Source organism: Arvicola amphibius, chromosome 12 (assembly GCF_903992535.2).
Source record: "Arvicola amphibius chromosome 12, mArvAmp1.2, whole genome shotgun sequence".
NCBI classification, from domain to species: Eukaryota; Metazoa; Chordata; class Mammalia; order Rodentia; family Cricetidae; genus Arvicola; species Arvicola amphibius.
This window is the reverse complement of record NC_052058.2, coordinates 18,578,005-18,601,179: the sequence shown is the minus strand read 5'-3', so window position 1 is coordinate 18,601,179 and position 23,175 is coordinate 18,578,005. Positions and strand designations below refer to the sequence as shown.

General features: G+C 43.2%; 1 protein-coding gene across 1 annotated transcript in view; it reads right to left on the bottom strand.

Moving 5' to 3' along the window:
- Pld5 (phospholipase D family member 5) overlaps positions 1-23,175 on the bottom strand; it is a 326,043-nt gene that overhangs the window by 73,221 nt on the left and 229,647 nt on the right. The window contains exon 5 of the mRNA XM_038349747.1: positions 14,550-14,677. Coding sequence (XP_038205675.1) covers positions 14,550-14,677 — 128 coding nt within the window. The remainder of the gene's footprint in view (positions 1-14,549; positions 14,678-23,175) is intronic.

Genomic DNA, 23,175 nt, shown 5'->3' with positions numbered 1-23,175 from the left:
TAGGGATATGGAACACCCCCTGGAGAAGGTAAGCTGCCTTAGAACAGTCTCTTTCCTGAGGATCTCACTTTGCAAATGGGCACAGAGCTGGGGCCACTGCTTCAAAGATTAACTGCTTCTGGAATTAGGAGCAAAGAGAGCATCTGCCTCATTGCTTACTCTTTACCTAAAAGCCAGAGCAGTAAGCCCGTAGTCTAAGTGCCTCTCACTAGGCTACTGCCACTCATTTTCCATGCTGGAGACCAGAGTGGTTGCCATGGTGCCGTCACTTCTTGGCATCACATCCTTGGGTTAGCCAGTTAGCATCTGATCGTCAGCACAATGTCTGTCACTCTAGGGCTGTAACAAAGGCTCATGTTGCTGTCATAGGCTTTTAAAGGGTCAGATAAATGAATGTTGAAGGAATTATACAAAATCCACAAATGTAGCTATTGTTATTTGCTGTAATAGCATCTTACCTACATTTTCCCTTCCATGGAGCTGTCAAGCTGTGGAACTACTTAGAGAAACCTCAGGTATGTAACCATAGCTACCTCCTCTGCGTATTTGTGGTGAGCTTGAACCTGAAGGATCCAATGCTACACTTCCCCATGAAAGATTAATATGGTTCCAGTTAGGTATCAGTACGCCATTGTATCCCTGACCAGGCTGGGTAGCTCTGGGAATGCCTAGCCTTTTGGGCCAACATCCTCAATTTCCTGATGAAGTGAGCATGGGATGCTCACACATGTCATAGTGTGAATTGCTGCTGTTTTCCTGGAGTCCATGAGAACATGCATCCCCAGACCTTAATCAGAGGCATGGGCGAAGACTTGGGATTGACACTGAGGGAGATGTTTAAGAGAAATTCAGGAACAAAATGCTCAGGCAGAAACAAACCCCCTGTCAATTTTGTGCAGCAGATACTTGTCACTGTTGGAGGGTCCTGTCTGTAAGAGTTCTGGTATAATTAGGAAGAGAGACAAGTTCCCATGAATGGTTTTCCTTTTCTTAGAAAATGTCACCCAGGCTGTTCTCCTATCTTTTAGTTCTGCCTGTTTTTGTTTCTGTGTTTGAAACCGTGAATCATGTCTTTCCTTTAGCAATCCCTCTTATTTTTTTTCTAGTGCTGCATGCAAACATCAAAAGAATGACAATACTAACTAAAAATAACTTGAAAACAAAGGCATCTAAAGGGTGTCATTTCCATCTGTTTGAGAAGAATCCCCTATGGCAGGCAATTCTACCCTTTGAGAAGGACCTCAGGCCGACTTCCCAGCCCCCTCTGTGTATGTGTGTCTATAGCTGAAGGAGGAGTCTTCCTGAGGTAAAACAGCTCAGGTACACTTAGGAGATATACTCAGGTTTACTCTAGAAGGGTGTCACGGGGATTTGGGAAGCTGAATATTCCACTGAGAAGACAATGGAATGGCAGGAATTGTCATCATGTTATTCGACCCTTAGTTAAGGAGTTAATTCGAAAAATTGATAAGTATTAGAAAACAAGAGTTAATCAATGCAACCCCAAATATGGTTTGAAACCCAAGGGACTGAGGTAAGAAGACTAAGAGGAAGGGGGATGATGGAAATCTCAAGGGGTGGGGGCAGATAGAAATAAAGAAAAACCAGATAGGCCAAGGCAGAAAGCAACAGGCAGCAGATTGTGAAAATGGTTTGACCTATGTTGTTATATGTTTAGTCAATGTTTTACCTAGATAGAAGCACCTTAATAAAGTTTCCTAATCCCTACATTTAAAAAATACTCACTAAAAGGTGAGTAAAACCATTGACTATGTATTAGTAAGAATTTTAGGAACATCCTATGCCTTTGTTTCTATATGGTAAAAGCAGGGCAAGGCCTCCCTTGGGGTGTTGTCTTCAATCATTGTCAGGAGGCTAGAGGGATCAGCAGTGATGCCCCAAGGCTGAGGCAGATGACCTGAATCCCAATTTGGACTGATGACTATAGGCTCAGGTCTAGGTCAGCCTTATGTGGAAGCTATTCAGCTTCCTGTCACTGTGACAAAATTTCCTACATTATTAACTTGGGGGAAGTAAGTGTATTTTTGACTAATGGTTTCAGTGGGTAGTGTGTTGGACCCACTGCTCTGGGTTCTCCTGTGATGGGCTCCTGATGGTGGGGAGCAGGTGGTAGAACAAGATGCTCATGGCACCTGGGAAGCAAAGGGGAGCAAGTGGGAGGTGCAGCCCCAAGATTTCCTTCAAATATATGTGCAGTGACCTATTGTCTTCCACCAGGCCTGGCTGCCTATGGGTTTCACCATGTCTTAACAGCTGGCTAGAGACTAAGTCTTTAGCACACAGGCCTTTGGGAACACTATCTAGGTGAATAACACTCATTATTTAGAGATCCAGGAGATTCAAAAAGTATTTGATGATAATCTCTTACCAAAAAAATCAAGGCTATGGGTTTCTTTCTGACAAGTACAATCCTGGATTGACACAACATGTGTATTCACATATACTCATATGCATAAACACATACATGTAGACATACATTCTAAATGTTTATTATGCTGTATGGAATTATTATGTATTAGTAAACCCACATCAAAGGCTGGAGGATTTGATGATGATTATTCTGTAACACTCTTAACTGATGTAGCTTGTTCAACACACACACAAACACACACACAAACACACACACACAAACACACACACACAAACACACACACATTGCTTCTATTATCAAAAGTTTTTTAAAAATGTTTCACAAATTAACTGAAATTTCAAATAGCATAATATAAATGTGCTTGCTATACAAGGGATACACTCAAAGTATGTAATGTTTCTAGGGTGGAGGGAGAAGTTGTGAATTGTTTGAGGACTAGTTTTTAAGCCCCATCTGCACAGAGCAGAACACATATGTGGAAAATACTTGGTTGTAATCCTCACCTTTCACCTTGTTTGAGACAGGGTCTCTTGCTAGTTACCTAATATGTCAGGCTAGTTAGCTTTCAAAGTCAGAAACTGCCCATAGGCACTGAGAGCTCATTGTTCTGTAGACCAAGCCTTCTAGCTGTTTTGTGAATGTAGGATTTTGTATCAAGAACAAGAATTTTTCCAATTAATATATGAAAACCAGAAAGTAAGAAAAATGGGCCATAAAATTAACCTAAGTGAATCATTAGCTTTTAAAATAGATGCCTTGCCTAAGCTTCAAATAAAACCTCAGTGAAACATTTTTTAAAACTTTTGATAATAGAAGCAATGTGTGTGTGTGTGTGTGTGTTGAACAAGCTACATCAGTTAAGAGTGTTACAGAATAATCATCATCAAATCCTCCAACCTTTGATGTGGGCTTTTTAGTGTTATTTTCATGAAGAATATTCTCAACCATTGTGAAAGCTGTGTCACAAATGTTACCAAATTGATACTGGGTACTAAACTGGCTTTGAGGGAAGGTCACTGCTTTACCACCAAGTTTAACAAAGAATGAGCACATCTGACAGAAGTTACAAAATAATCCTACCTTAGTTCAGAATTACATATAATAAAGGGTTATTTATTTAGGGGTGGACTCACAGATCACAGTTCTCTGCACAAACGGGGGACAGGAACTGAATCTAGCAGCTGGAAGCAATAGTCAGAAGTGAGAGAGCAAGTGCATGCTTTACAGCTGCATTTATAGTATAAGAGACCATGCCCAAGTGGGCTTATATCTTAAAGGCTATTGTCTGAAGAAGCTCCCACAGCACCTCCCCCTTTTGTTTAAATAAGGGAGTTCCAAACCCAATACAAAACTGTGTATACTAGGAACAGATATCAAGTATAAAGCTAGAATTACAACCAGCATAAACAATATTAAGCAAGGAACACATCCTGATGTTTTAATAAACATTCTATACTATGGAGTCTAAGTCTTGTATTGGAAATGGTATGGCTGGATCATAAGAGGATGGTGACTACCACTATCTAATCTTCAACTCCATCGAAGATCCGAGAAGGGAGATAATATTACTTGAGTAGGAAGGAGGCACAATAAAGCAGTTTCTGAAATGTATAGTAGATGACAGAGAGAACTGGCTGCTTAAGCAATCACCCAAAGTCTCATTTGCCTTGTTGAGGCAACCAACTTGGGCTAAGGCCTAGAAAAACTGACAGACCATTTTCAGCGGCAGGAAAAAACTTCAGAACCATCTGACTCTGTCCGGACAAGGTTTGGCAGGCTTTTTTCTTGCATCCTGCTTGTCCAGTCCAGACACTATGCACTCGGTCAGTGGTTGAGGCATGAGCAGTTCCTTGCCCAAAGGTCAGTTGTGCCAAGAAGAAAAACAAACTCCAAATAGACTGTCTTTGGTGCTCAACACTCTTTCGGGAATAGATCGCTGCCAGGAGCAATCATGTCTCATGTCAAAAGAATCCTAAGTTATTTAAATGCCATGTTCTTCAGATCTTTGAAGAGTTTGAAGGTCACCTATCTGTATGGAATATAAACTCTATGTATCTAAAGAACATAATTAGTCTGACTAAAAGTATCGCAAACATGAATGACTATTGACCTATAATACTTAATACTTATGTAACTTAAAGATTAAGACTTCATATCAGAATGTTAAACAATCTTTAAACAACTGTGTAGTAAAGGATAGGGAAGTGGTGGCATTCTGAATCCTTGCTGACAAGAATGTGATAATGATGATGAAGATGATGATGTTAGCTCACATCTATTGAACTTGTAAGTTTAGATGAAGGAGCCAGAGCTACTCTGACTACCCTTCAATTAAAAACCCAGGCATACTGAACCATTTACTGTCCCTCCAATGAGTCCCAGGGATGTGGGCGTCCTGAAGTTTACTTCCTACAAGCCTATCTTGCAGATGCTGGACAGTTTATTTGGGAGTGTGTGTGTCACAAGATTCTTGTTTCTATTGATGGAAACATTTTTTTCCCTGAAATTTCCAATCTTAATTCAGTGTTCTGCCCTAAGCCTTATTAGATAACTAAAGACAATCTATTTATTTTGTTAAGGCATGCATGCATTCAGTAACACACTTTAACACTCAGTATGTGCTGTTAGCAGAGGCCGTTAGTTCATTTCCCAACTGCCCTGACTTGAAATAATCACACAGAAACTATACTATTTGGAATACTGTTTGGTCAATAGCTTATGCATATTTCTGGCTAACTCATGTTTTAAATTAACCCATTTCTATTAATCTGTGTATCGCCACGTGGCTGTGGCTTACCAACAAGGTTCTGGTGTGCTCCTGGGACGGCATCTGTCTCCTGCAGGCTGCTACATGGATTTTTCCTGACTCTGCCTACTCTCTCTCTCTCTCTATATATATATCTCTTTCAGCCTGACTTTACTCTGTTAAGTCATTGGCTGAAAGCAGCTTCTTTATTAACCAATGGCAATAAAACATAGTCACAGCACACATCACCTCCCACATCAATGTACCAAGCACTGAGGGAACACAGGGATTTCATATCATTAAGCACATTCAGGGGACGTCTATGGTGGTTCTCAGTATGGGTTCCTACATACCCAGGGACCGAAAAACCAATTTATAGGGAGCCAGTGGGTGGGGTGACCACTTAAGAGGCCGCTGTCACCCATCCTCTGATCTTGAATAGATGTCTGGAAAAGAGCCAGGCCACATGTAAAGTTGGAACTCTGACCTACAACTGGTAGCAGCCAGTCAGGGCTCTACGGGCTGCTGCAGTCCTTGCCAGGTGCCAGCGCTTTTAGCAATCAGCACAGTGTGTTGAGCCTGAGCAGTGACTTCTCCTTTCCTTCGCTTCTGTCTTTGCTTCCGACATAAGAACAACAAAGTGTATACAACACACCCTCTACATCCAGAGCCCACTTGAAACTTTCCTCCATTGCAACCACACTCCCTCCCCCTCAATTTCCTGTGAGCACTGGCCTGACTCATGTGAAAACTCAAGTCTACCTTCCCCAAACTCTGGTTTCAGCTCTATTTTCTCTATTTGTTTCACTTTGCTTAATCATCTGGGCATTGCCTTTGATAGTAACTAAAAGACAAAGCTCTCTGGCAGGACATTAAAGCCTTCAGTGAATCACAGTGGGTCATGCCCCTATGGTGCCATTGCTCCCCAATTTATGCTGTTAAAAAGGCTGTTGTGTTTGTGAGAGAGATCAGTGGCACCATCATTGGTGACATGAAACAGGCATTAATACCGACATTCCTTGTTGGCCTAGACAACTCTGTTTCCTTGGCATCTGCTCAATGACCACAGTTTATTAACAGTCCTCCTGCTTCAGGTGTGCTGCCAGGAAAAACTCATTTGGTTCCCTAGCAACTTCATGGAGCATTATTGTTAGTTCAGCTGTAGAGATAATAAAACAAAAGCTCAAGGAGGTGGCACAACTCGCCCGGGGCCATAGAGTTACAAGAACAAGAAAAAGATGTCAGTTTCCATTCTGACTTCAATCTCTGCATTTCACTAAAGAATGGCAGCTTAGGAAACAACCAACGTGAACAGTGGGACTGGTGAGTGGGAAACCTAGCAACAGCCCAGAGCTTGGCTGATGAGAGGCACAAGTCCACAGAGAGAGGGGTTTTGAATCTGGCTTGAAGGCAAGTCTCTTACTCATAATGTAGGAGAACCTTTAACCCAGTGGAATGTATCTAGGGGAAAAATGATCAAGGGGCAACAAGATGGCCCTGCAGGTAAAGGTTCTTGCTGCCTGACAGCACAAACCCAAGGAACCAAGATCCATCCCAGGAACCCATGAAAGATGGAAGAAGAGAACTGATCACATGAAGTTGACCTCTGACCTAGATAGACAGACAGACACATGCATGTAAGCATGTGCGCCCGCACGCGCGCACGCGCACACACACACACACACACACACACACACACACACACACCATGGCACACATGATCCATCCCGCACAAAATAATAGTGAACAACATAATTAAAAAAAAATAACCAGGACAGACATCTCAAGACAAGCCATATTAGGAGACCTCAGGTGACCTGCTATTTAGAACAGATGGAGAAAGCGAAGGTGGACATGACATTGAAGACAAACTCAGAAATAAATTTTACTCAGAAACAATGCTGTGACTGTTCCTTTTGCAAGGAAGGGCAGGAGAAAGGCAAAAATGATCTCCTGTTCCTCTGTGTCACCACAAAAATGTAGGCAGGAGACAATTCAATGACTTTATAAGAATGGTTCCCATAGGAGCTGAGAAGAAAAGATTTATTTATGGTGCTTTGAATAATATTACTTTCAGAATTGCCACTATAGAAATTGCAGAAAATTTGCATGCCTTTGTTATTGAAAACCCAGTCTCCTAATACATATATTGTATTAAAAGCAGGAATTTCCACCTCCTCATTCACTTTACAATGTACATGCAAACAAAAAAAACCCGGCCTTTCTCAGCTGCACAGGTAAGTTCTAAACCAATAAGGAAGAGTTAATTATTTGCTTTCCTTTGTTAAATGTTTTCTAAGGAGTATTAATTATTCCCTGCTGTATTTGCAGTTGAATTGCCTTTTGCCTTTTCATTTACATTTTGGTTTTGATAAACTAGTTCCCCGAATTGCAGGTGCACCCCTTCCCTAGGAGCTAAAGCACGCCTCCAGAAGCCTGTAAATTTTAAGAAAAACATCAGCTCAGCACTAGCACCAAATAGGAAAGGCAGAGCGGCCTGCACCATGACTCTTGCCCACTGCAAACTCAATGGGGCTTTAGCACTCTGCCTCTGACCTCTTTGAATGAGTACAAAAAGGGAAGAAAGCAGACTCAAGGGCTAGGAAGATGGATCAGTCAGTGAACTGCATGCTGTGTAGCCGCGAAGGACCCCAGTGCCATCTCTAATCATTCGGAATCCGCTTTATAGAAAGCCAGCAATGGTAGCATGTGCTTGTAATCCTAGTGCAGGAAAAGCAGAGATAGGTGGATTCTCAGGACTAGTCTAACTGGCCAACTCCAGATAAAAGTGGGAGACCTTGTCTCCAGGGGGTGGTTGGTGGTGGTGGATACCATTCTAACAAACAACACTTGCAGCTGACCTCTGTCCTCGGACACACACACACGTGTATACATGTGTACACACATATACACTACATACTCATATACACTGTGAAATACACAAAAGAGGAGCTCAAAGACTGCTTAGGTCTTAGTGACTTTTTCCTTAATTCCAGGCCACAGGGCCATCTGAAGGCAGTGATGGGACTTGGTAAAGGACTGTGCCTGATGTCAATGTCCATCATATGGTCATTGATGGAGACAACAGCATCTTTGGGGTCAGTAAGTGTTCCCGCTATAAACAGCCGCACCCGTCCATCTCTGGTGTAGGAGGTCCTGTATTTGTGTTGCTTTCATTGGTTGAATAAAGAAACTGCCTTGGCCTTTTGATAGGGCCAAGCACTTAGGTGGCTGGAGTAGATAGAACAGAATTCTGGGAGGAAAAAGGCAGAGTGGCAGATGCCATGATTCTCCTGCCTGAGACAGACGCTGGTTGGAATCTTTCCCGGTAAGCCACAACCTCATGGTGATATACAGATTATTAGAAATGGGTTAAACTAATATGGGAGAGTTAGCCAATAAGAGGCTAGAAATAATGGGCCAGGCAGTAATTTAAATAATACAATTTCTGTGTGATTATTTCGGTGTAAGCTAGCTGGGCGGCCCGGATGAAAAGCAGGCCCCCGCTCCTCCTTCAACACATCTCCTCACTGATTTTTCTTTTCCAGCAGTCCACTGGACATCTGACTACCCTCTGATGACAGACTGTCTTTGTTGACAATGTTGTCCTCTCCTAGTGGCCCAGTTCCAGGTGCTGGGAACCGTGCTACCTACTCACTCTGGCTTGTCCCTCATGGCCCACTAGTCTCAGGGACACCACTCTGCCAGCTCTCTCCCATCAAATATTTTTCCCAGTTCTTATTAACCATCTCTATCAGTCAGAGTTCTACAGAGAAGCAGAACTAAGGGGAGAGGTGAGTTCTTGTGAGATACGAGAGTCCACAGATGCTCAGGTCCCTCACATGAAATGCCACAGTGTTTATACAGTCCAACTCCTATTCTCCCAGAGTTTACTAGCAGTCCCCAGTGCACTGAGAATGCTCTGGAAAGGCTGTATAGGTAGCTGGCTCTATGCTGTGCTGTTTATGGAATAATGACCATGGGGGCACTCTCCTTATAATGAATTTAGAAGTGATTTTTAATGACTCTTTTTGATTTTTAGTTGCTGGAATTTGGGGTTATGAAACCCCTACAGTTACAGAGGTCAGCTTTCTGTAGGTCAGAGGTAAATGACCTTGCAGCCTCCAAAGCTGGATCCTGCCTCAGTGTTCCTATGCGTAGGCCCCAAGGACCTATAAAATTAATCATGAAGAGTGTTTCAGAGTCAACCAGGGGTGATGAGTGCTGTGCCTCCCCACCCTCTCAGAGTACGTTTGCATATCGCAGGCTCTATGGAATCCCACAGTTAAGAGACTGTTAAAGAAAACCTATACTTTCTCAAGCTTAGGTGTAAGAGTCCGTTCCCCAACAATGACCAAGGCCAAGACCTTGAAATAACATGCTATAATATACACCTTAAAAAATAAGTCACTGTTAGATTGATTTCTAGCTCCAAGACCTTAAAATCCGACCTATCACATAGATCCTGGGCTGGCCACGTGGTTCCCTGCCCATGCTGTATAAAGTCTAGTTAGGTCATGTGGTTCCCTGCCTATGCTGCAGAAGGTCTGTGTAGGTCACATGGTTCCCTGCCCATGCTGTAGAAGGTCTGGGCAGGTTGCTTAAGTTTTGGGATCTTCCTCACTGGGGCCCAGCTTTCACTGTTCCTACCTTCTCCCGCCGAAGAGCCGACTTATCTACACATGTACCTTTTAATTCCTTCCACAAAAAAAGTGGCTAAAATGAAAATGTGTTCACACTCAGGGTTTAAATCAGCCTATTCTTGTTTGTTGCAATCGCATTAAAGAACGCTATTTTAATCTCTCTCTTCTCCAGACTTGCCGAGTTCTTGATGTCAATGGACCTATTGAATCCCACCTTTCAACTCAGAGCTAAGAAGGTTTGTTCAAAGATTATACATGTAACTTTTTCTAAAGGCCCGATTTTCATATTTCCCTCCCCAGCTTCTCCCATTTTGGCTTCCCGCCTCCAGAGCATTTGGAGACTGCTGTGAGCTTGCTTTTCAGCTTCCCTCTCTGGCTGGTCTTTTGTTCCCTTTGTTCCTGCGGCAGTTTTCCATTCCTCCCTGGGGTCTGGAGGTGCTCAGGAAGAGGGAAGGATGGAGGGGTGTTCTCTTTCTTCTCTAAGGACTCCATGTGGGCAGAAACCCTAAGGAGGTCCTTGAAGGAACAATAGGAGGTGAGGAATACAACAGTAAACACACACACACACACACACACACACACACACACACACACACAGCCTCCTGGTCTTTGAAATTCAACCCAGTGATGCAGGGAGTTTGCAGAGCTACAGTCACGAATTACAGTTAGATGTCATTCCATGGCCACCACATCACCAAGGCCTTGCTATTGGTTGGAAGTGAACAGGAATTCAGAAAGAATTGTGTTGTTGATTTTTCTCACCCCAACAAAGTAATGGAAAAATTATTTTCTTTTGCTAAGTGTAGCTTATTTTTAGAAATTGAAGGTCAAATAAAAGTGAAAAGTTCAGCATTAAAGGGTATAGGTTTGAATTTCAACTTCACCAGCTCCTAGAAGGTCACATGACCTCAAGCCTCCATATGTCTTCTCTTCCTTTGTAGAATAAGGAGATGGCAGAATTATGAATGAGGGGAAGGCAGAATTATTTACAAGCAAGAAAATGGCGAAAATGGCACCAGTTCTTTTCTTCCTGTGCTTAGCTAGAAACCAGGCAGAGGGGGCCCACAACGCATGGAAGCTGAAAGAGCAGCTCTTTCGTTTCTTTCACTTGGCATAGATTAAAGAAGATCATTATTAGCAATAGTGGATTTCCCTAGAAAAATTCACAGAATGGAAAGTTGATGGCATAAGCTGAACTTGACTCTTGAAAGGTTCATTTTGTTTAAGAGGAACACTCAAGGATGGTGACGTCGTGTAGAGTAACTGTTAGGTTTAGGAAGAGCGTATGTCTGGAAATGTCAGTCTAGGCTCAGTTCCAGCTGTAGCAGGAGGTCTGGCTGCTAGAGAACAGCCATGGTTCTTCGGGAGCCTGTGAAACAGGTTCCCCTCTACCAAAAGCTATGTGTCCCTTGCCTATGCTTAAAAGGGACACATGGCTCTTCACTGACATATACCTGTAGCACCTGTCAGTATATCAAAGTTCATGCCTGCCTCCAGGCTCCCCCAGTTCCTATTCATAAGTACCATCTATACATTCAAGCTGCCACGCCAGCCTCCTGGCCCTTCTAACCTCAGGTCCTGCTTTCTTCATAGGCAAGGTTTTTACCCCACCCTTGCTATTCTCACCATTTCCCTTCCTTGCTGTCTCTCCCAACTACGCTCCATTCTCACACAGATAACCCCAGCCATGTCCAGTCCTCTTCTTTTTTTCCTCTACTCTCGACTCTTGCAGATGCCTTCAGATACTTTCTCTCTCTGATCCACAGTAAAAACCTTCCCCAATCATGAACCAGCCATGTTGGTAGTTTCTTTATTGGTCCCCTCACATACAGTAACGTGACACCCAAACTGAGGGCGGTGTGGGAAAGATGGGCCAGGCAGGAGGCAGTGTTTGTGCTCAGGTGTGGAGAAGAGGAGGAAGGGCTAGATGCAAATGAGGAAGAAGTCCTGGGTGAGTGGCAGTTGGTACAGGGAAACTTCAGGGATAGTAAATGGTCATGTGACAGAATCCTAAACCCCTCCTGCTTTCCAGATGCTGTCTCCTCTCCACCTCCACCAGGAGAGTGCAGCTTGCTCCAGGTGGAACATGGGGAAGATGACTAAGAGCATAGGAACAAGATTAAGACTTTTGTTTAGCAGCCTCAAGACAAAAAACAAAACAAACACCACCCCCACCCCCCCCACACAAAAACAAGTGTGACTTTGGCTGATTGATATGAATGCTCCAAATCACTAAGAAGGAAATGCAAGATGTGGATTTGGCTGATGTAACAGCTAATCTAAGACTGTGAGAGTGACCCTAACCTGGTATTTTATTATTTATTATTATTTATTATTTTGGATGAGGAAGGGCAGGAATGGTGATGGAGCATGTGTCTCTTGCTTAATATTGTTTATGCTGGTTGTAATTCTAATTTTTATACTTGATACCTTTTCTTATTGTATATAGTTTTATATTGGGTTTGGAACTTTCTTATTTAGACAAAAGGGGGAGGTGATGGGGAACCGCCTTCAGCCAATGGCCAGCCTGCTCTCTTTCTAATCCCCCCCTTCCACACACACACCTGGATGCTGGATTCCATTCTTGTTCCTCGTTGTAATGTTGTAATCTGTGAGTTCCCCTTTAAATAAAGAACCCCTTATTATACCCTATTTGGAGCTAATGTGAGATTAATTTATTCATGTTTCCCTTCAGAACTGGATCTTTTTATTTATTTTTTTTCTGGGATTACCACAAAAAGAAGACAGAGAAAATATCTACCATTAGATTGTTATGACAAATGAAGAAGTAGTTGCAGAGACTGGAGAGCCTGCTCAGTGGTTAAGACCATACAGTGCTTTTACAGAGGACCCAAGTTTGGTTTCCAGCACCCACATCTGGCATTTCACATCTGTCTGTAATGTTGGTTCTGAGGGATTCAATGTTCCTGGACTTAGGACACCTACACTCATTTAGATACCTCCACACACTGCCACACACACACACACACACACACACACACACACACACACACACACACACAGACTCTCACACACAATTAAGAATAAAACTGAGATTTTAAGAATATTCAAAGGCACAGTGTCTGGCATGTAAGTGGTTACCTTTTGGAAAACCTTCTCCTGCCTTGGCCCACATTTCTGATCTACAAGGAGTTTAACTTGCTATCAAATTTACAACCAGCAGAAGGACACACATTTCCATAAGAAAGCCCATATGGGGAACATCATATGGCTTAATCATTCCCATCAATACACCCATCCTTCTCCTCTAACCTTCCCAGAACAATTTTAATTGTTTAGACAGCACTTTTTAATTTCCTGAATGGATATAAAATAAGCAATGTTTTCTTTGACACTGACTTCCTCTCCAGGAGCTGTGGCATTTTCTCTTAATGTTCTCATCTATAGCTGGGGTGCGAGACTGTCATACTGGCAACAGTAGTCCAACCAGATTACTGACTGTAGCTGACTTATAAATCTGAAACTACAAAGAACGCCTTCGTTGTGATGAGGTTGAAGTGTGAAAATACCTCTTGCCTTGGAGGAGAGTGAGCTTTTGTCAGATTTTCAGCCACATTTATAAAATGCCTCGAGATCTCTTAAGCTTGGCATAAACTATCCTACTGTGTACTTGACTTATTTAAGTTTAACCTGCCTTTAAGAAAAAGATGTGAACAGCTTTATTATGCCTTGGATTTCCCTTGTAATCTGATTTTACAGCCTAAGCTAAATGCTATTAATCTTCATTTGTAGACTCTTACTTGCCCTGACCCAGAATAATATATATGTGTATGCATTTGTTGTGGTAATCATTTGTTGAAAGCAGCCAATAGGCCGAAAGCAACCTGAAACAAAACCAGTATCCACCATAAATGCTGGAGGCAGTACATAGCCGTGGACTGATAACAGCCATTCTGGGTCAGTAAAACAATTTCTTTCCCAGTAAAACTCTGTTAAAGATTTCTGTGAAGGATCTCTCACTCCTTTCCCGTCTGTTTTCCGTGCTGCTCAGCAAACACAGAGCAAAGCCCTTTGCTAGCGACAGGTAAGACAGATAGACGTGACAGACAGACAGACAAACACACATGCAGATACACAGGACAGACCCAGCAGTACAACACACAAGCACAACAGACAGGTGAGAGGGACAGGCCAGACACACAACAGACAAACTACAGACAGGCTAGTAAGCACAGACTTCAGACAGATGGGCGGCACAGGAAGAAAAGTGGAGAATTCAAGTTTGGGCTTGTTCTTGCTCATTACTATTCCAAGAGGACGTCTTCGTCCTTAATGTGGCAATAACAAACCTGGTAAGTTTTCTTTTAGCTGTATGCTATCTCTTCAGTGCGGAGGAAAACAGTTGGGTTGCTGGCTTGTGTTTTGCACACTGCTCATTTCGTGTATACCTTAGTGTGCTTGTCTGTTCTGTACCTGAACATGCTTGCCAGTTCTGTAGCCGAGCATGCTTTTCTGTCTCACTATACAGAATGAGAACCAGGTGGAGAGAGTGGGCAGGAGAGAGAGTAGTTTAAGAAGACAGAGGAAAGAGTGGCATCCGAGAGGCACACAGCTGTACTAATACGATCTCCCAGTTATCCCCTATGATGCCAACTTTTCCCATGAGCCACAGAGAATTACTAGCCCCTTGCTGCTGTCCTTGTCATGCCAAATTAAAAAAAAAAATGCCATAGGTGTCTGAGTGCTCTCCGGAGGCAGGCATCTCGATGGCCACAGCTGTTGAGTTTAGCTATAATGAGACAATTACCTGTCCAAGGGACCGCCAGTCCAAACCCGCGCTGCCGATGTACACGTGCTGCTTGTCCACAATCCAGAAGGACGATTGCAGCCGGCCCTTGTTGTAGGCAGTCATGTTCATGTACGTCACCTCAGCTCCTAGGAGGGCAAGCAGACACCAGTCAGTCTCCACTCCCAGACCCTGCTCCCACTGGCAATCGGGCATCCTCAAGCACCGGCACCCACAGGCTTACTGACTACAGTGGAGACTTAGGGAAGCCAGGTATTTGCATGAGGCTGGGGTGGTGAAGGCTCTCATGATGCTGCTTTGTCCCCTACCCTAAAAGAAGAAAAAAGATTCGCCCGTGTTTATGCAGAGGAGGCTCTGTACATCCTGGCAAGACTATGGCTTCTCAAGTCGCCCAGATCAGCACGAAAACCCCATTCCCTCTGGCTATCTGGATGGTGAGCTAGAAATAGTACACACTCTCTTCTCATTATTTTGGGATAATGGTAATAAAATTTTGCAATTTCTAAAAGAATGTCTCATTCACCATGACACCTGTCCCAGTAGGAAACCAACTGGCTGATGTTTCCCTTATTTCGTCCATCTGCTCTTTCCATTGTCTTCACTTCCCCACCTACCATATTCATCGTAGAGTTTAGATTTAGCCTCTTCTTGCCCTTTACTTAATAGTTCTTAATTCCAACCATAATTATCCAGGTCTTAATGGGATAGAACCTAGAATGGTTCCAATGCTACCAACACTGTCATGTTGGTAAAACCAAAAGGTGGTGGTGGTGGGGGAACCAAAACCCAGCCCAACAGCTGAATGTGTCCAGTTGTTTTAATCAGAATATGGTATATATAATCTACAGTCATGTCTTGAAGCCTTGCCATCCCAAATGCATTGACAGCACTAGTTCATTCTGATTCAAGGCCGTTTAAATGTATTAAAGTCAATTCTCTTCAAAGAGCAGACTTCCATGTATGTAGTGAACTAAGCGGTTCTGCCCTCAGATACTCAGTGCTAATGAGGAGGCCATCTTGCTGACACATTTCCTTGTCAGAATCATGATTACCAGGAACACAAAACACTGCACGCATAAGGACGCTGCTGGGATATTCAGAGATGTGATTTACACCATGAACCTGACCTCTCACTAGGGAAAACGCAAAGCATGCCTCCTGTCTCCTTGAGACAAGGATGAAAAGGATCGGTGGGGAAGGAGCACCCTGACAGATGTCCTCTGAGAGTGGGATAGCTTAGTTTTTCTTCCGGGAGCATCCTGAGATGTCCTCCAAGAGTGGGACAGCTTAGTCTTTCTTCCGATTTTCACTCTGAAAGCAAAGGTGTGTGGTCCTTAGCTTTTAGCTGTCTTGAAAGAAGAGCCGTGGAAGGGTGATAGATCCCAGGGGAGGAGCCACCAGGCACAGTGGAATTTGAATATCAGCACAGGTCATCATCTGTTGGGACCATTTGGAGTCCTGGCCTCCAGCTGCTCTTCCCTGCTAGAGATCTTTACTTTCCCTCTGATTTGAGTTACTGAAAGCTGTGTCAAAGTTGTTTACCAGCTCTGCTTCACGAGAACGTGTTGCCTTGTCCTTGAGGATCAGAGGATAAGGTTTTCACCTGTTGGACCACCTGACTGTTGGGTATATAAGCCTCCGTGGTGCTATTAAATAGCTTCTTACCAGTGACTAGAAGTCTGTCCCTCTGTCTGTGTGTCTTTCAATCTCCCCTTGTCCGAAGCTCGCAGACTGTATGGTAGCGCATAGAGAACAGACGGGCATGGTGCGCTGCGATCATCCATGACACCCACGTAGAGACCCGAGACCTGAGTCTGCGTGGAGGGGACACGGGGCTCAGAGGCACAGCTTCTACTACATATACACAGGTGAATGACAGCACTTGTCCTTGGTGATAGTCTTGCTCTCCACAGGGCTACCATGCCCGAGTAGCTTAAACCAGTAGAAGCTTCCTGTCTCAGTTAGCGGTCCAAGATAGGGCTGGGAGTGAGGCAATAGTGGTACACTTGCCCGGTTTGTATAAGGCCCTGGGATGTTCAGTTCTCAGCATTGCCAGACCAAAATAGTCCAGACTAGATCATACCAGACTAAACCAATCTGAGTCAAACTACTAAAGAGAAGTCCAGACTCAGGGGTGTGAGGAGAGCCATGCTTCCTCTGAAAACTGGGAGAACCTTTCTTCCCTCTGCCTGGATTCCAGGAGCTCTTGGCTTGTGGCTGCAGCCCTTCATTCTGCCTTTCCTGTCACACGCTATCCTTTTACTGGGCTTGTTTTCTGATCAGGACACCAGTCATATGCGATGGAGCAGTCCTGCCACAGATACCTTATTTTAACTACTTAGAGCTGCAACATTATTCTCAACAAAGGTGACATTCTGCGGTACAGGGGTAAAATCTTTAGTGTATCTTTTTAGGGGATGTGATTCAACCTTAAGTGGCATATATATGTGTATATATATATATATATATATATATATATAATATAAATTTTTTGACAGCAATAAAATGACAATCACTGAAGGTAGGGCATTCTCTTATTTTGTAAAAGAATGAAGGTGCCTTTGGGGTCTGGCCCAGATTTTGGCTGTAGCACCTGGCTCCAGTCAAATCCTCCTTATCCTGTCTAGAAACTATTGGAACTCTCTGAGATATTGCCTGCCCCTCATACAGTGTTTGAATCTTAGCTGAAGACTAGTTGTCATTGTTGGGGGCTGCAGACTCGTGGACCCTTGACTTTCTTTGCCTGCCTCAGATCCTTTGCCTGCTGGAGTGAACTGAGAAAAACCACTTGTTTACCTGTGCCTGCAACTGCTCTGAGCACGAGACCCTGATGGCTGGGGAGTGGGTTCTGGTGAGGTCTGCACCTGAAAGATCCCGGGAGCTGGGGCATGGCTATCAGTTAAGGATCCCTATATATGGTTCCCTGGAGCACAATAAACTTGGCATTCTTGTATAAAGGATGAGCAGTGTCCCTGTGTCTCTGTCTCTGTGTGTGTGTGTTTTTGAGTCTCTAGCTTAGTTGCCAGCTTGCATACTGTCCCGTAGTGCAGGAGCTCCAGACAGCTTCTATGTACTGTTTATTAGTTTAAGAGTTTCCCATCTGTTCTTGTTAGGTCTACTCTAGCCCCAGATCACTGAGGCACCTGAGTCCACAGGGTCCATGGAGACATTCCCGTTTGAATATTACAGTCCACACTGCTTAAACATTTTCACGTTTTGCTACTTGCAGCTACTACACCTTGCAATTTAACCTGAATAATTTGCATTTGGAGCCCATAGGTTGTAGGTGAACCTCTGGCTACCTCCTCTATAGATACTTATAGATTCCCAAGAGGATTATGTTACATAGAAACAGTGACTTTCCTTTGGCAAAAGTTTACTGAACAATGTGTATCAGAATTCTGTTCTCAGTTAAAGTCAAGATAAAAGGTGTAAGTTGACTGAGTAGGATCAGGCTTGTTAGGTGCTCTCGGTTAATGCAGGCTGCCCACACAAAGCACTACAAGCTAGACAGTGTAAACACCGAGTTTTCTGTTTTACAGCTTCAGATGCTGAATGGCTCAAGATCCAGTTATCCGTGGATTCATCAGTTGAGGGTCTGCTTCCTCTATCACAGATGTCCTTGTTTTGTCCTTACATTGTGAATGGGATAGCGAGCTGCTCTCAGGTCTGTCTTTCTTGTCTCTGTCTTGTCTGACAAGGTTGGCCATGCTGGCTTCAAACTCACAATCCTCCTGCTTCAGCTTCCTGTGTGTGGTGACTACAAGTATGTAATCCCATCTGGGGTCACTAATTTTATTCACGATGGCTTCATATTCATGATATAATAACTTCCTAAAGGTGCTGTCTTCTAAGATCATCACCTTCAGTGTCAGAATTTCAACATATAAATTTTTCCACAGAGCAGGGCAATGTATATTTGACAATGATCAGGACGTGGTCCATTCTGAGAGAGAGTAGAAAGGAGGAGTTCTCATCTCAGTACTAGGGAAACCCATGAGAAGGTAAGATCATGAAACACAGAACTGAGTGTGGAGCTCAAGTGATACATAATAATATCATTTCTTTTTTATTAAACATCTCTGGCAGACATATTGCAGTGCCTGGGGACATTTCCTGGTTTATAACTGCCAGTAGCATCCAGTAGGGAGATGGTATGGCTGTTGCTAATTATTCTACAAAGCGTATAGACTAATCCCAAAACAAGAGTCACCTGCCCTCAGTGTCAGTCCCAAGGGTGAGAAATCCTGTAGTACCACCGTGTGTGTGTGTGTGTGTGTGTGTGCGCGCGCGCGCGTGCGTGCGTGCATGTGCGTGTGTGTGTGTGTGTGTGCGCGCGCGCACCTGTGTGCCTGACCCTGTGCCCCTGTTAATCCTACAGTAATATTCAAAATTCTCTGTCCTTCACTCCCCTGTTTCTAACGTGTGTTTTTTCACATATATTTGGGTCCCAAATAGCATTACAAAAACACATTTGTCACTGGCGTTTGAACCAACATGTATCAGTGTGTGGTTCATAAGTCATTATAGTTTTCTGGAAAGTATTTCAGATGTTTCCCGAGAGTCAGGTCTGTGGCAGACTCTATCTTATTAATCCATCTTCTCTTCAGAAAAGGGCCACAGTCGGTCTGTTCCTATAAGCTTCATTTTTGTTACCCAGTATGGCTTAATCAGTTTACTTCACAGCATATGGAATTCATTGGCTTGAAGGCTAACGGGGAACACTGAAGAGTAAGTGTCTCGATGATTACACATCTCTGCTTTCAATACATTCAGTAAGGGAGAGGAGGAAATGTGGAAAGTATCAGTTAACACCCCAGTTGTGGAAAGAGTGGATCCTGGTCAACGGAGATGGTTCAGTGGACAAAGTATTCATCACACAAGCCTAGCAGCCTGAGTTTGAAATCCCAGAACCCAACTCAAGTCAAACACAGCATCTCACATCACAGTTCCAGTGCTCCCACCGTAAGATGAGAGGTAGAGACAGGAGACTCCCTGGAAGCTATGGGCCAGCTCACCTGACACACAGAGGCTAGCAGGAGACCCCGTTTCAAAATGAAGTGTGATCCCCAACATCCAAGATTGATCTCTGGCCTGTACACTTACACCATGACACATATGTCACATACACACAAGTATACAAACACACACACATATGTACATACATGAGCACACACACATTCACACACAAGTATGCACACACAAACTCACACATGTATGTACACACATATGCACCACATATGTACACTTATTCATACACATATACACACACTCAAACATGCATGTGCACACACACATATGTACACACACATGTATACACACATACAGTGAAACTAAAGAACTCACTGCAGTTCCAACATCTCTTCAAATATCCTGAAATCACAATGAGCAATTTTTAGGTGACTCATGAAAGTCTGTCTTTTGTTTTATGGTTTGGACTTACAATGACAATTTTTAGGAGCTGTCTCTGCCTTCCTACATGTTTTTCTGACCACTAGGATATTCTTCCTCCCACATAAAGCCATGCTCTAATTATTATTTTATACTTCAACAGTTTAGATGCTCCCCAAGTAGCAAAGTCACACAGCTTACCTTGGTCAGATTAATGGAAGAGGCAAGCATTCACTGGGACATTAATCAGAGCAATTTTAAAACAATAAAAACGAATCTAAGAATAAGACACTTAGAACATTCTCCCAGGCTCCCATGGTAAAAATTGGCCACTTCGCTGTGCAGCTACTAGGAGCTGATGGAACCTCTGAGAAGTAAGGCTGACGGAAGGGAATTAGGCCACTGTGGTGTGCACTTGAAGGGACTGTGGGATTGTGGGAGCCCTTCCTTGCCTCCTGGACACCCTGAGATAAGAAGCTTACCTCTAGCTTGCACTCGCCACCACAGGTTTTAGAGCAGGAGACTTAGACTCTGGATTTAAACCACCAAATTGAAAGCCAAAATTAACCTTTCTTCTCAGTTAGAAATCCAGGGGGATTGGAATGTATTTTCCTTTTTTTTTTTTTTTTTTTTTTTTTTTTTTTTTTTTTTTTTTTTTTTTTTTTTTTTTATTTGAGATGGGGTCTCACTAGGTAGCTCTTGGCTGGCCTTGAAGTCACACCTGCATTGGCCTCCCGAGTGCTGGGATTAAAGGTGCATGATTTGAAATCTTTAAAATTCAGTAGAAGCAATCGACTATTTGATTGACAGCACTGGAAACAAGCACGGATCCAAATGTTCTGATGATGTGATAATTGACAACACAGGACACTGAGATATTAAAACTATGATTGAAAAGCCAGTGCATGACAGAACTATTTTGGGTCAACTAATATCTCAATGAAAATCTCAGGGAAGAAAAACTCCCTCCAAAGCAGGAAATTTATGAAGGGAAAAAAGATGGTAACTTGTTGGGACTGATGAGTCCTGGCCTTCAGCTGCTCTTCCCTGTCTAGAGCCTTCTAATGAGGTTACTAAAAGTTGTGCTTTACCTAGAGGATCAGAGGATAGGATTTTCACCGGTTGGCCATTGACTGCAGGGTATTTAAGCCTCCATGGTGCTATTAAAGAAGGGATTTTGGTGCCAGTGATTGAAGGTCTGCGTGCAGGTCTGTCTCTGCGTGTGTATTCTCAACTCCAGCCCCTTGCCCGAAGCTCGCGAACTGGGGTCTAGCGCATAGAGCGCAGACCGGGGCCGCGGTGCGCGGCAGTAACTAAAGCACCAAGTAAGAAATGGCAGAGTTTGACAGAGATGTTTGATGTGATTTGAATGTGAAATGTCTCCGGTAGGACCATGTGTGTGAACATTTGGTCCCCAGTTGGTGGCCCTGTGTGGGAGGTTGGTAGAACCTTTAAGAGGAGGAGCCTTGTTGGAGGAAGTGGATCACTGAGGATGGGTTTTAAAATTTTATAATCTGCTTCACTCCCTGTTACCTTGCTGTTTCCTGACTGCTGACGTAATGTGACAAGATGGCCACCTGCCCCGGGGCTGTGCTGCCCTGTCTTGATAGACTGTGTCCCCCGAAACTATCAGCCCCAATAAATCTCTACTTCCTTAAATTGTTTTTGACAGGTTTTTAGCCAAAGTAACCAGAGAAGCCACTATCGCTGTGTCCATAATCCAATCATGAGAGAGAACCAAAGTCAGACTGAGAGAAACTATAAAAAAGCAAAATCTCTAAAATTGAAAAATAAAATATTTTAAGTTGAAAAGCCCACCAATAGCTGATAAAAAAGAAAACAGACTCCACACATCATAACCTGCCAGTGGAGATGGCAGGAGCTGTTGGGGTGAATTGGACAAATCAAAATGCTAATGTGCAGGAATTATGTCATGTGACTTAATTGTAACAACAAAGACCAGGACACCGAGGGCAAACGAATCTGTGCTTGTGAAAAGGATGGCAAGTAAATGGAAAACATTTTGTTCTTCTAACCAAAACACAAATTCTTCCAGGAACTAATAAAATTTTAGGTACTATTTCCAAATGGAAAGATTTTATACCTGTGCAATTTGGGGTAGATGAATTTAACTTTACTGGGGAAAACATTGGTCAGAACTGCAATACGTGCATTGCCATTATACCCCCTTATTAGAAGAGAGACTCATTAGATTTTAATCTTTAAATGCATGTTCAATGCCATTCAAGCTTGATTACTACAAGCTAACAGTCACGACTGTCTTACTAATACCGCTATGCTCACATGGTGCTTTAAATGAAAAAGACGCCAAAGAATTATGGAGAATTAGCTCGTTTTGTACAGCTATGCTGCCCTGAGCACGCCTGGTCTGATTTTAGGAACTAAACAGGGTCAGGTCTGGTTAGAATTTGGATGGAAGAATTAGCTCATTTTTCCAGCTTTATCTCTAAGACAAGTGCAAGAGAATGATTCTCAGGAGAAGGATATGACTTGCCTGACACGACAGTGACAACTTCCTCCAACCCCTACTCTTCTCTTTTTTGCAGTGCTTGGGGGCCCAATCCACTGCCTTGCATGTGATAAGCAAACATTGGGCACTGAGCTACATCCACAGCCCAGGCCCCTGGTCTTGACTGCCATGTCAGGACTCTGCTTGCATCATGACCAGAATCACATGACAATCTTTTCTAATAACTATAGAAACTTTACTCTTATAAGTGGTGATGTGTGAAACTTATTATAAGAGATTCAGTATCTTTAACTAAAGGCCAAAAGAAAATAAGAAAGAATAAGGGTGAGGGATGAGGAGCAGAGGGATGGGAGGAAGGAAGGAGAATATGATATATCTTTATTTTTTAAAATATTTATTTATTATGTATACAATATTCTTTCTGCATGTATGCCTGAAGGCCAGAAGACGGCACCAGACCTCATTACAGATGGTTTTTGCTGGGAATTGAACTAAGGACCTTTGGAAGAGCAGGCAATGCTCTTAACTGCTGAGCCATCTCTCCAGCCCTATGATATATCTTTAATGTCTGGGTTTTGTTCATTAACTCAAGGAGGAGGCACAATGATGGCTATGCTTTAGGAATCCAATAGACATGAAAAGAAACATCAGACAAATTGAACGACTGAATGAATGTGAGCATCTCTTCTCTGTTTATGGCTGTGGGCAATCGCTTGTGACCTCCATTAAGATCAGAGTAGACCT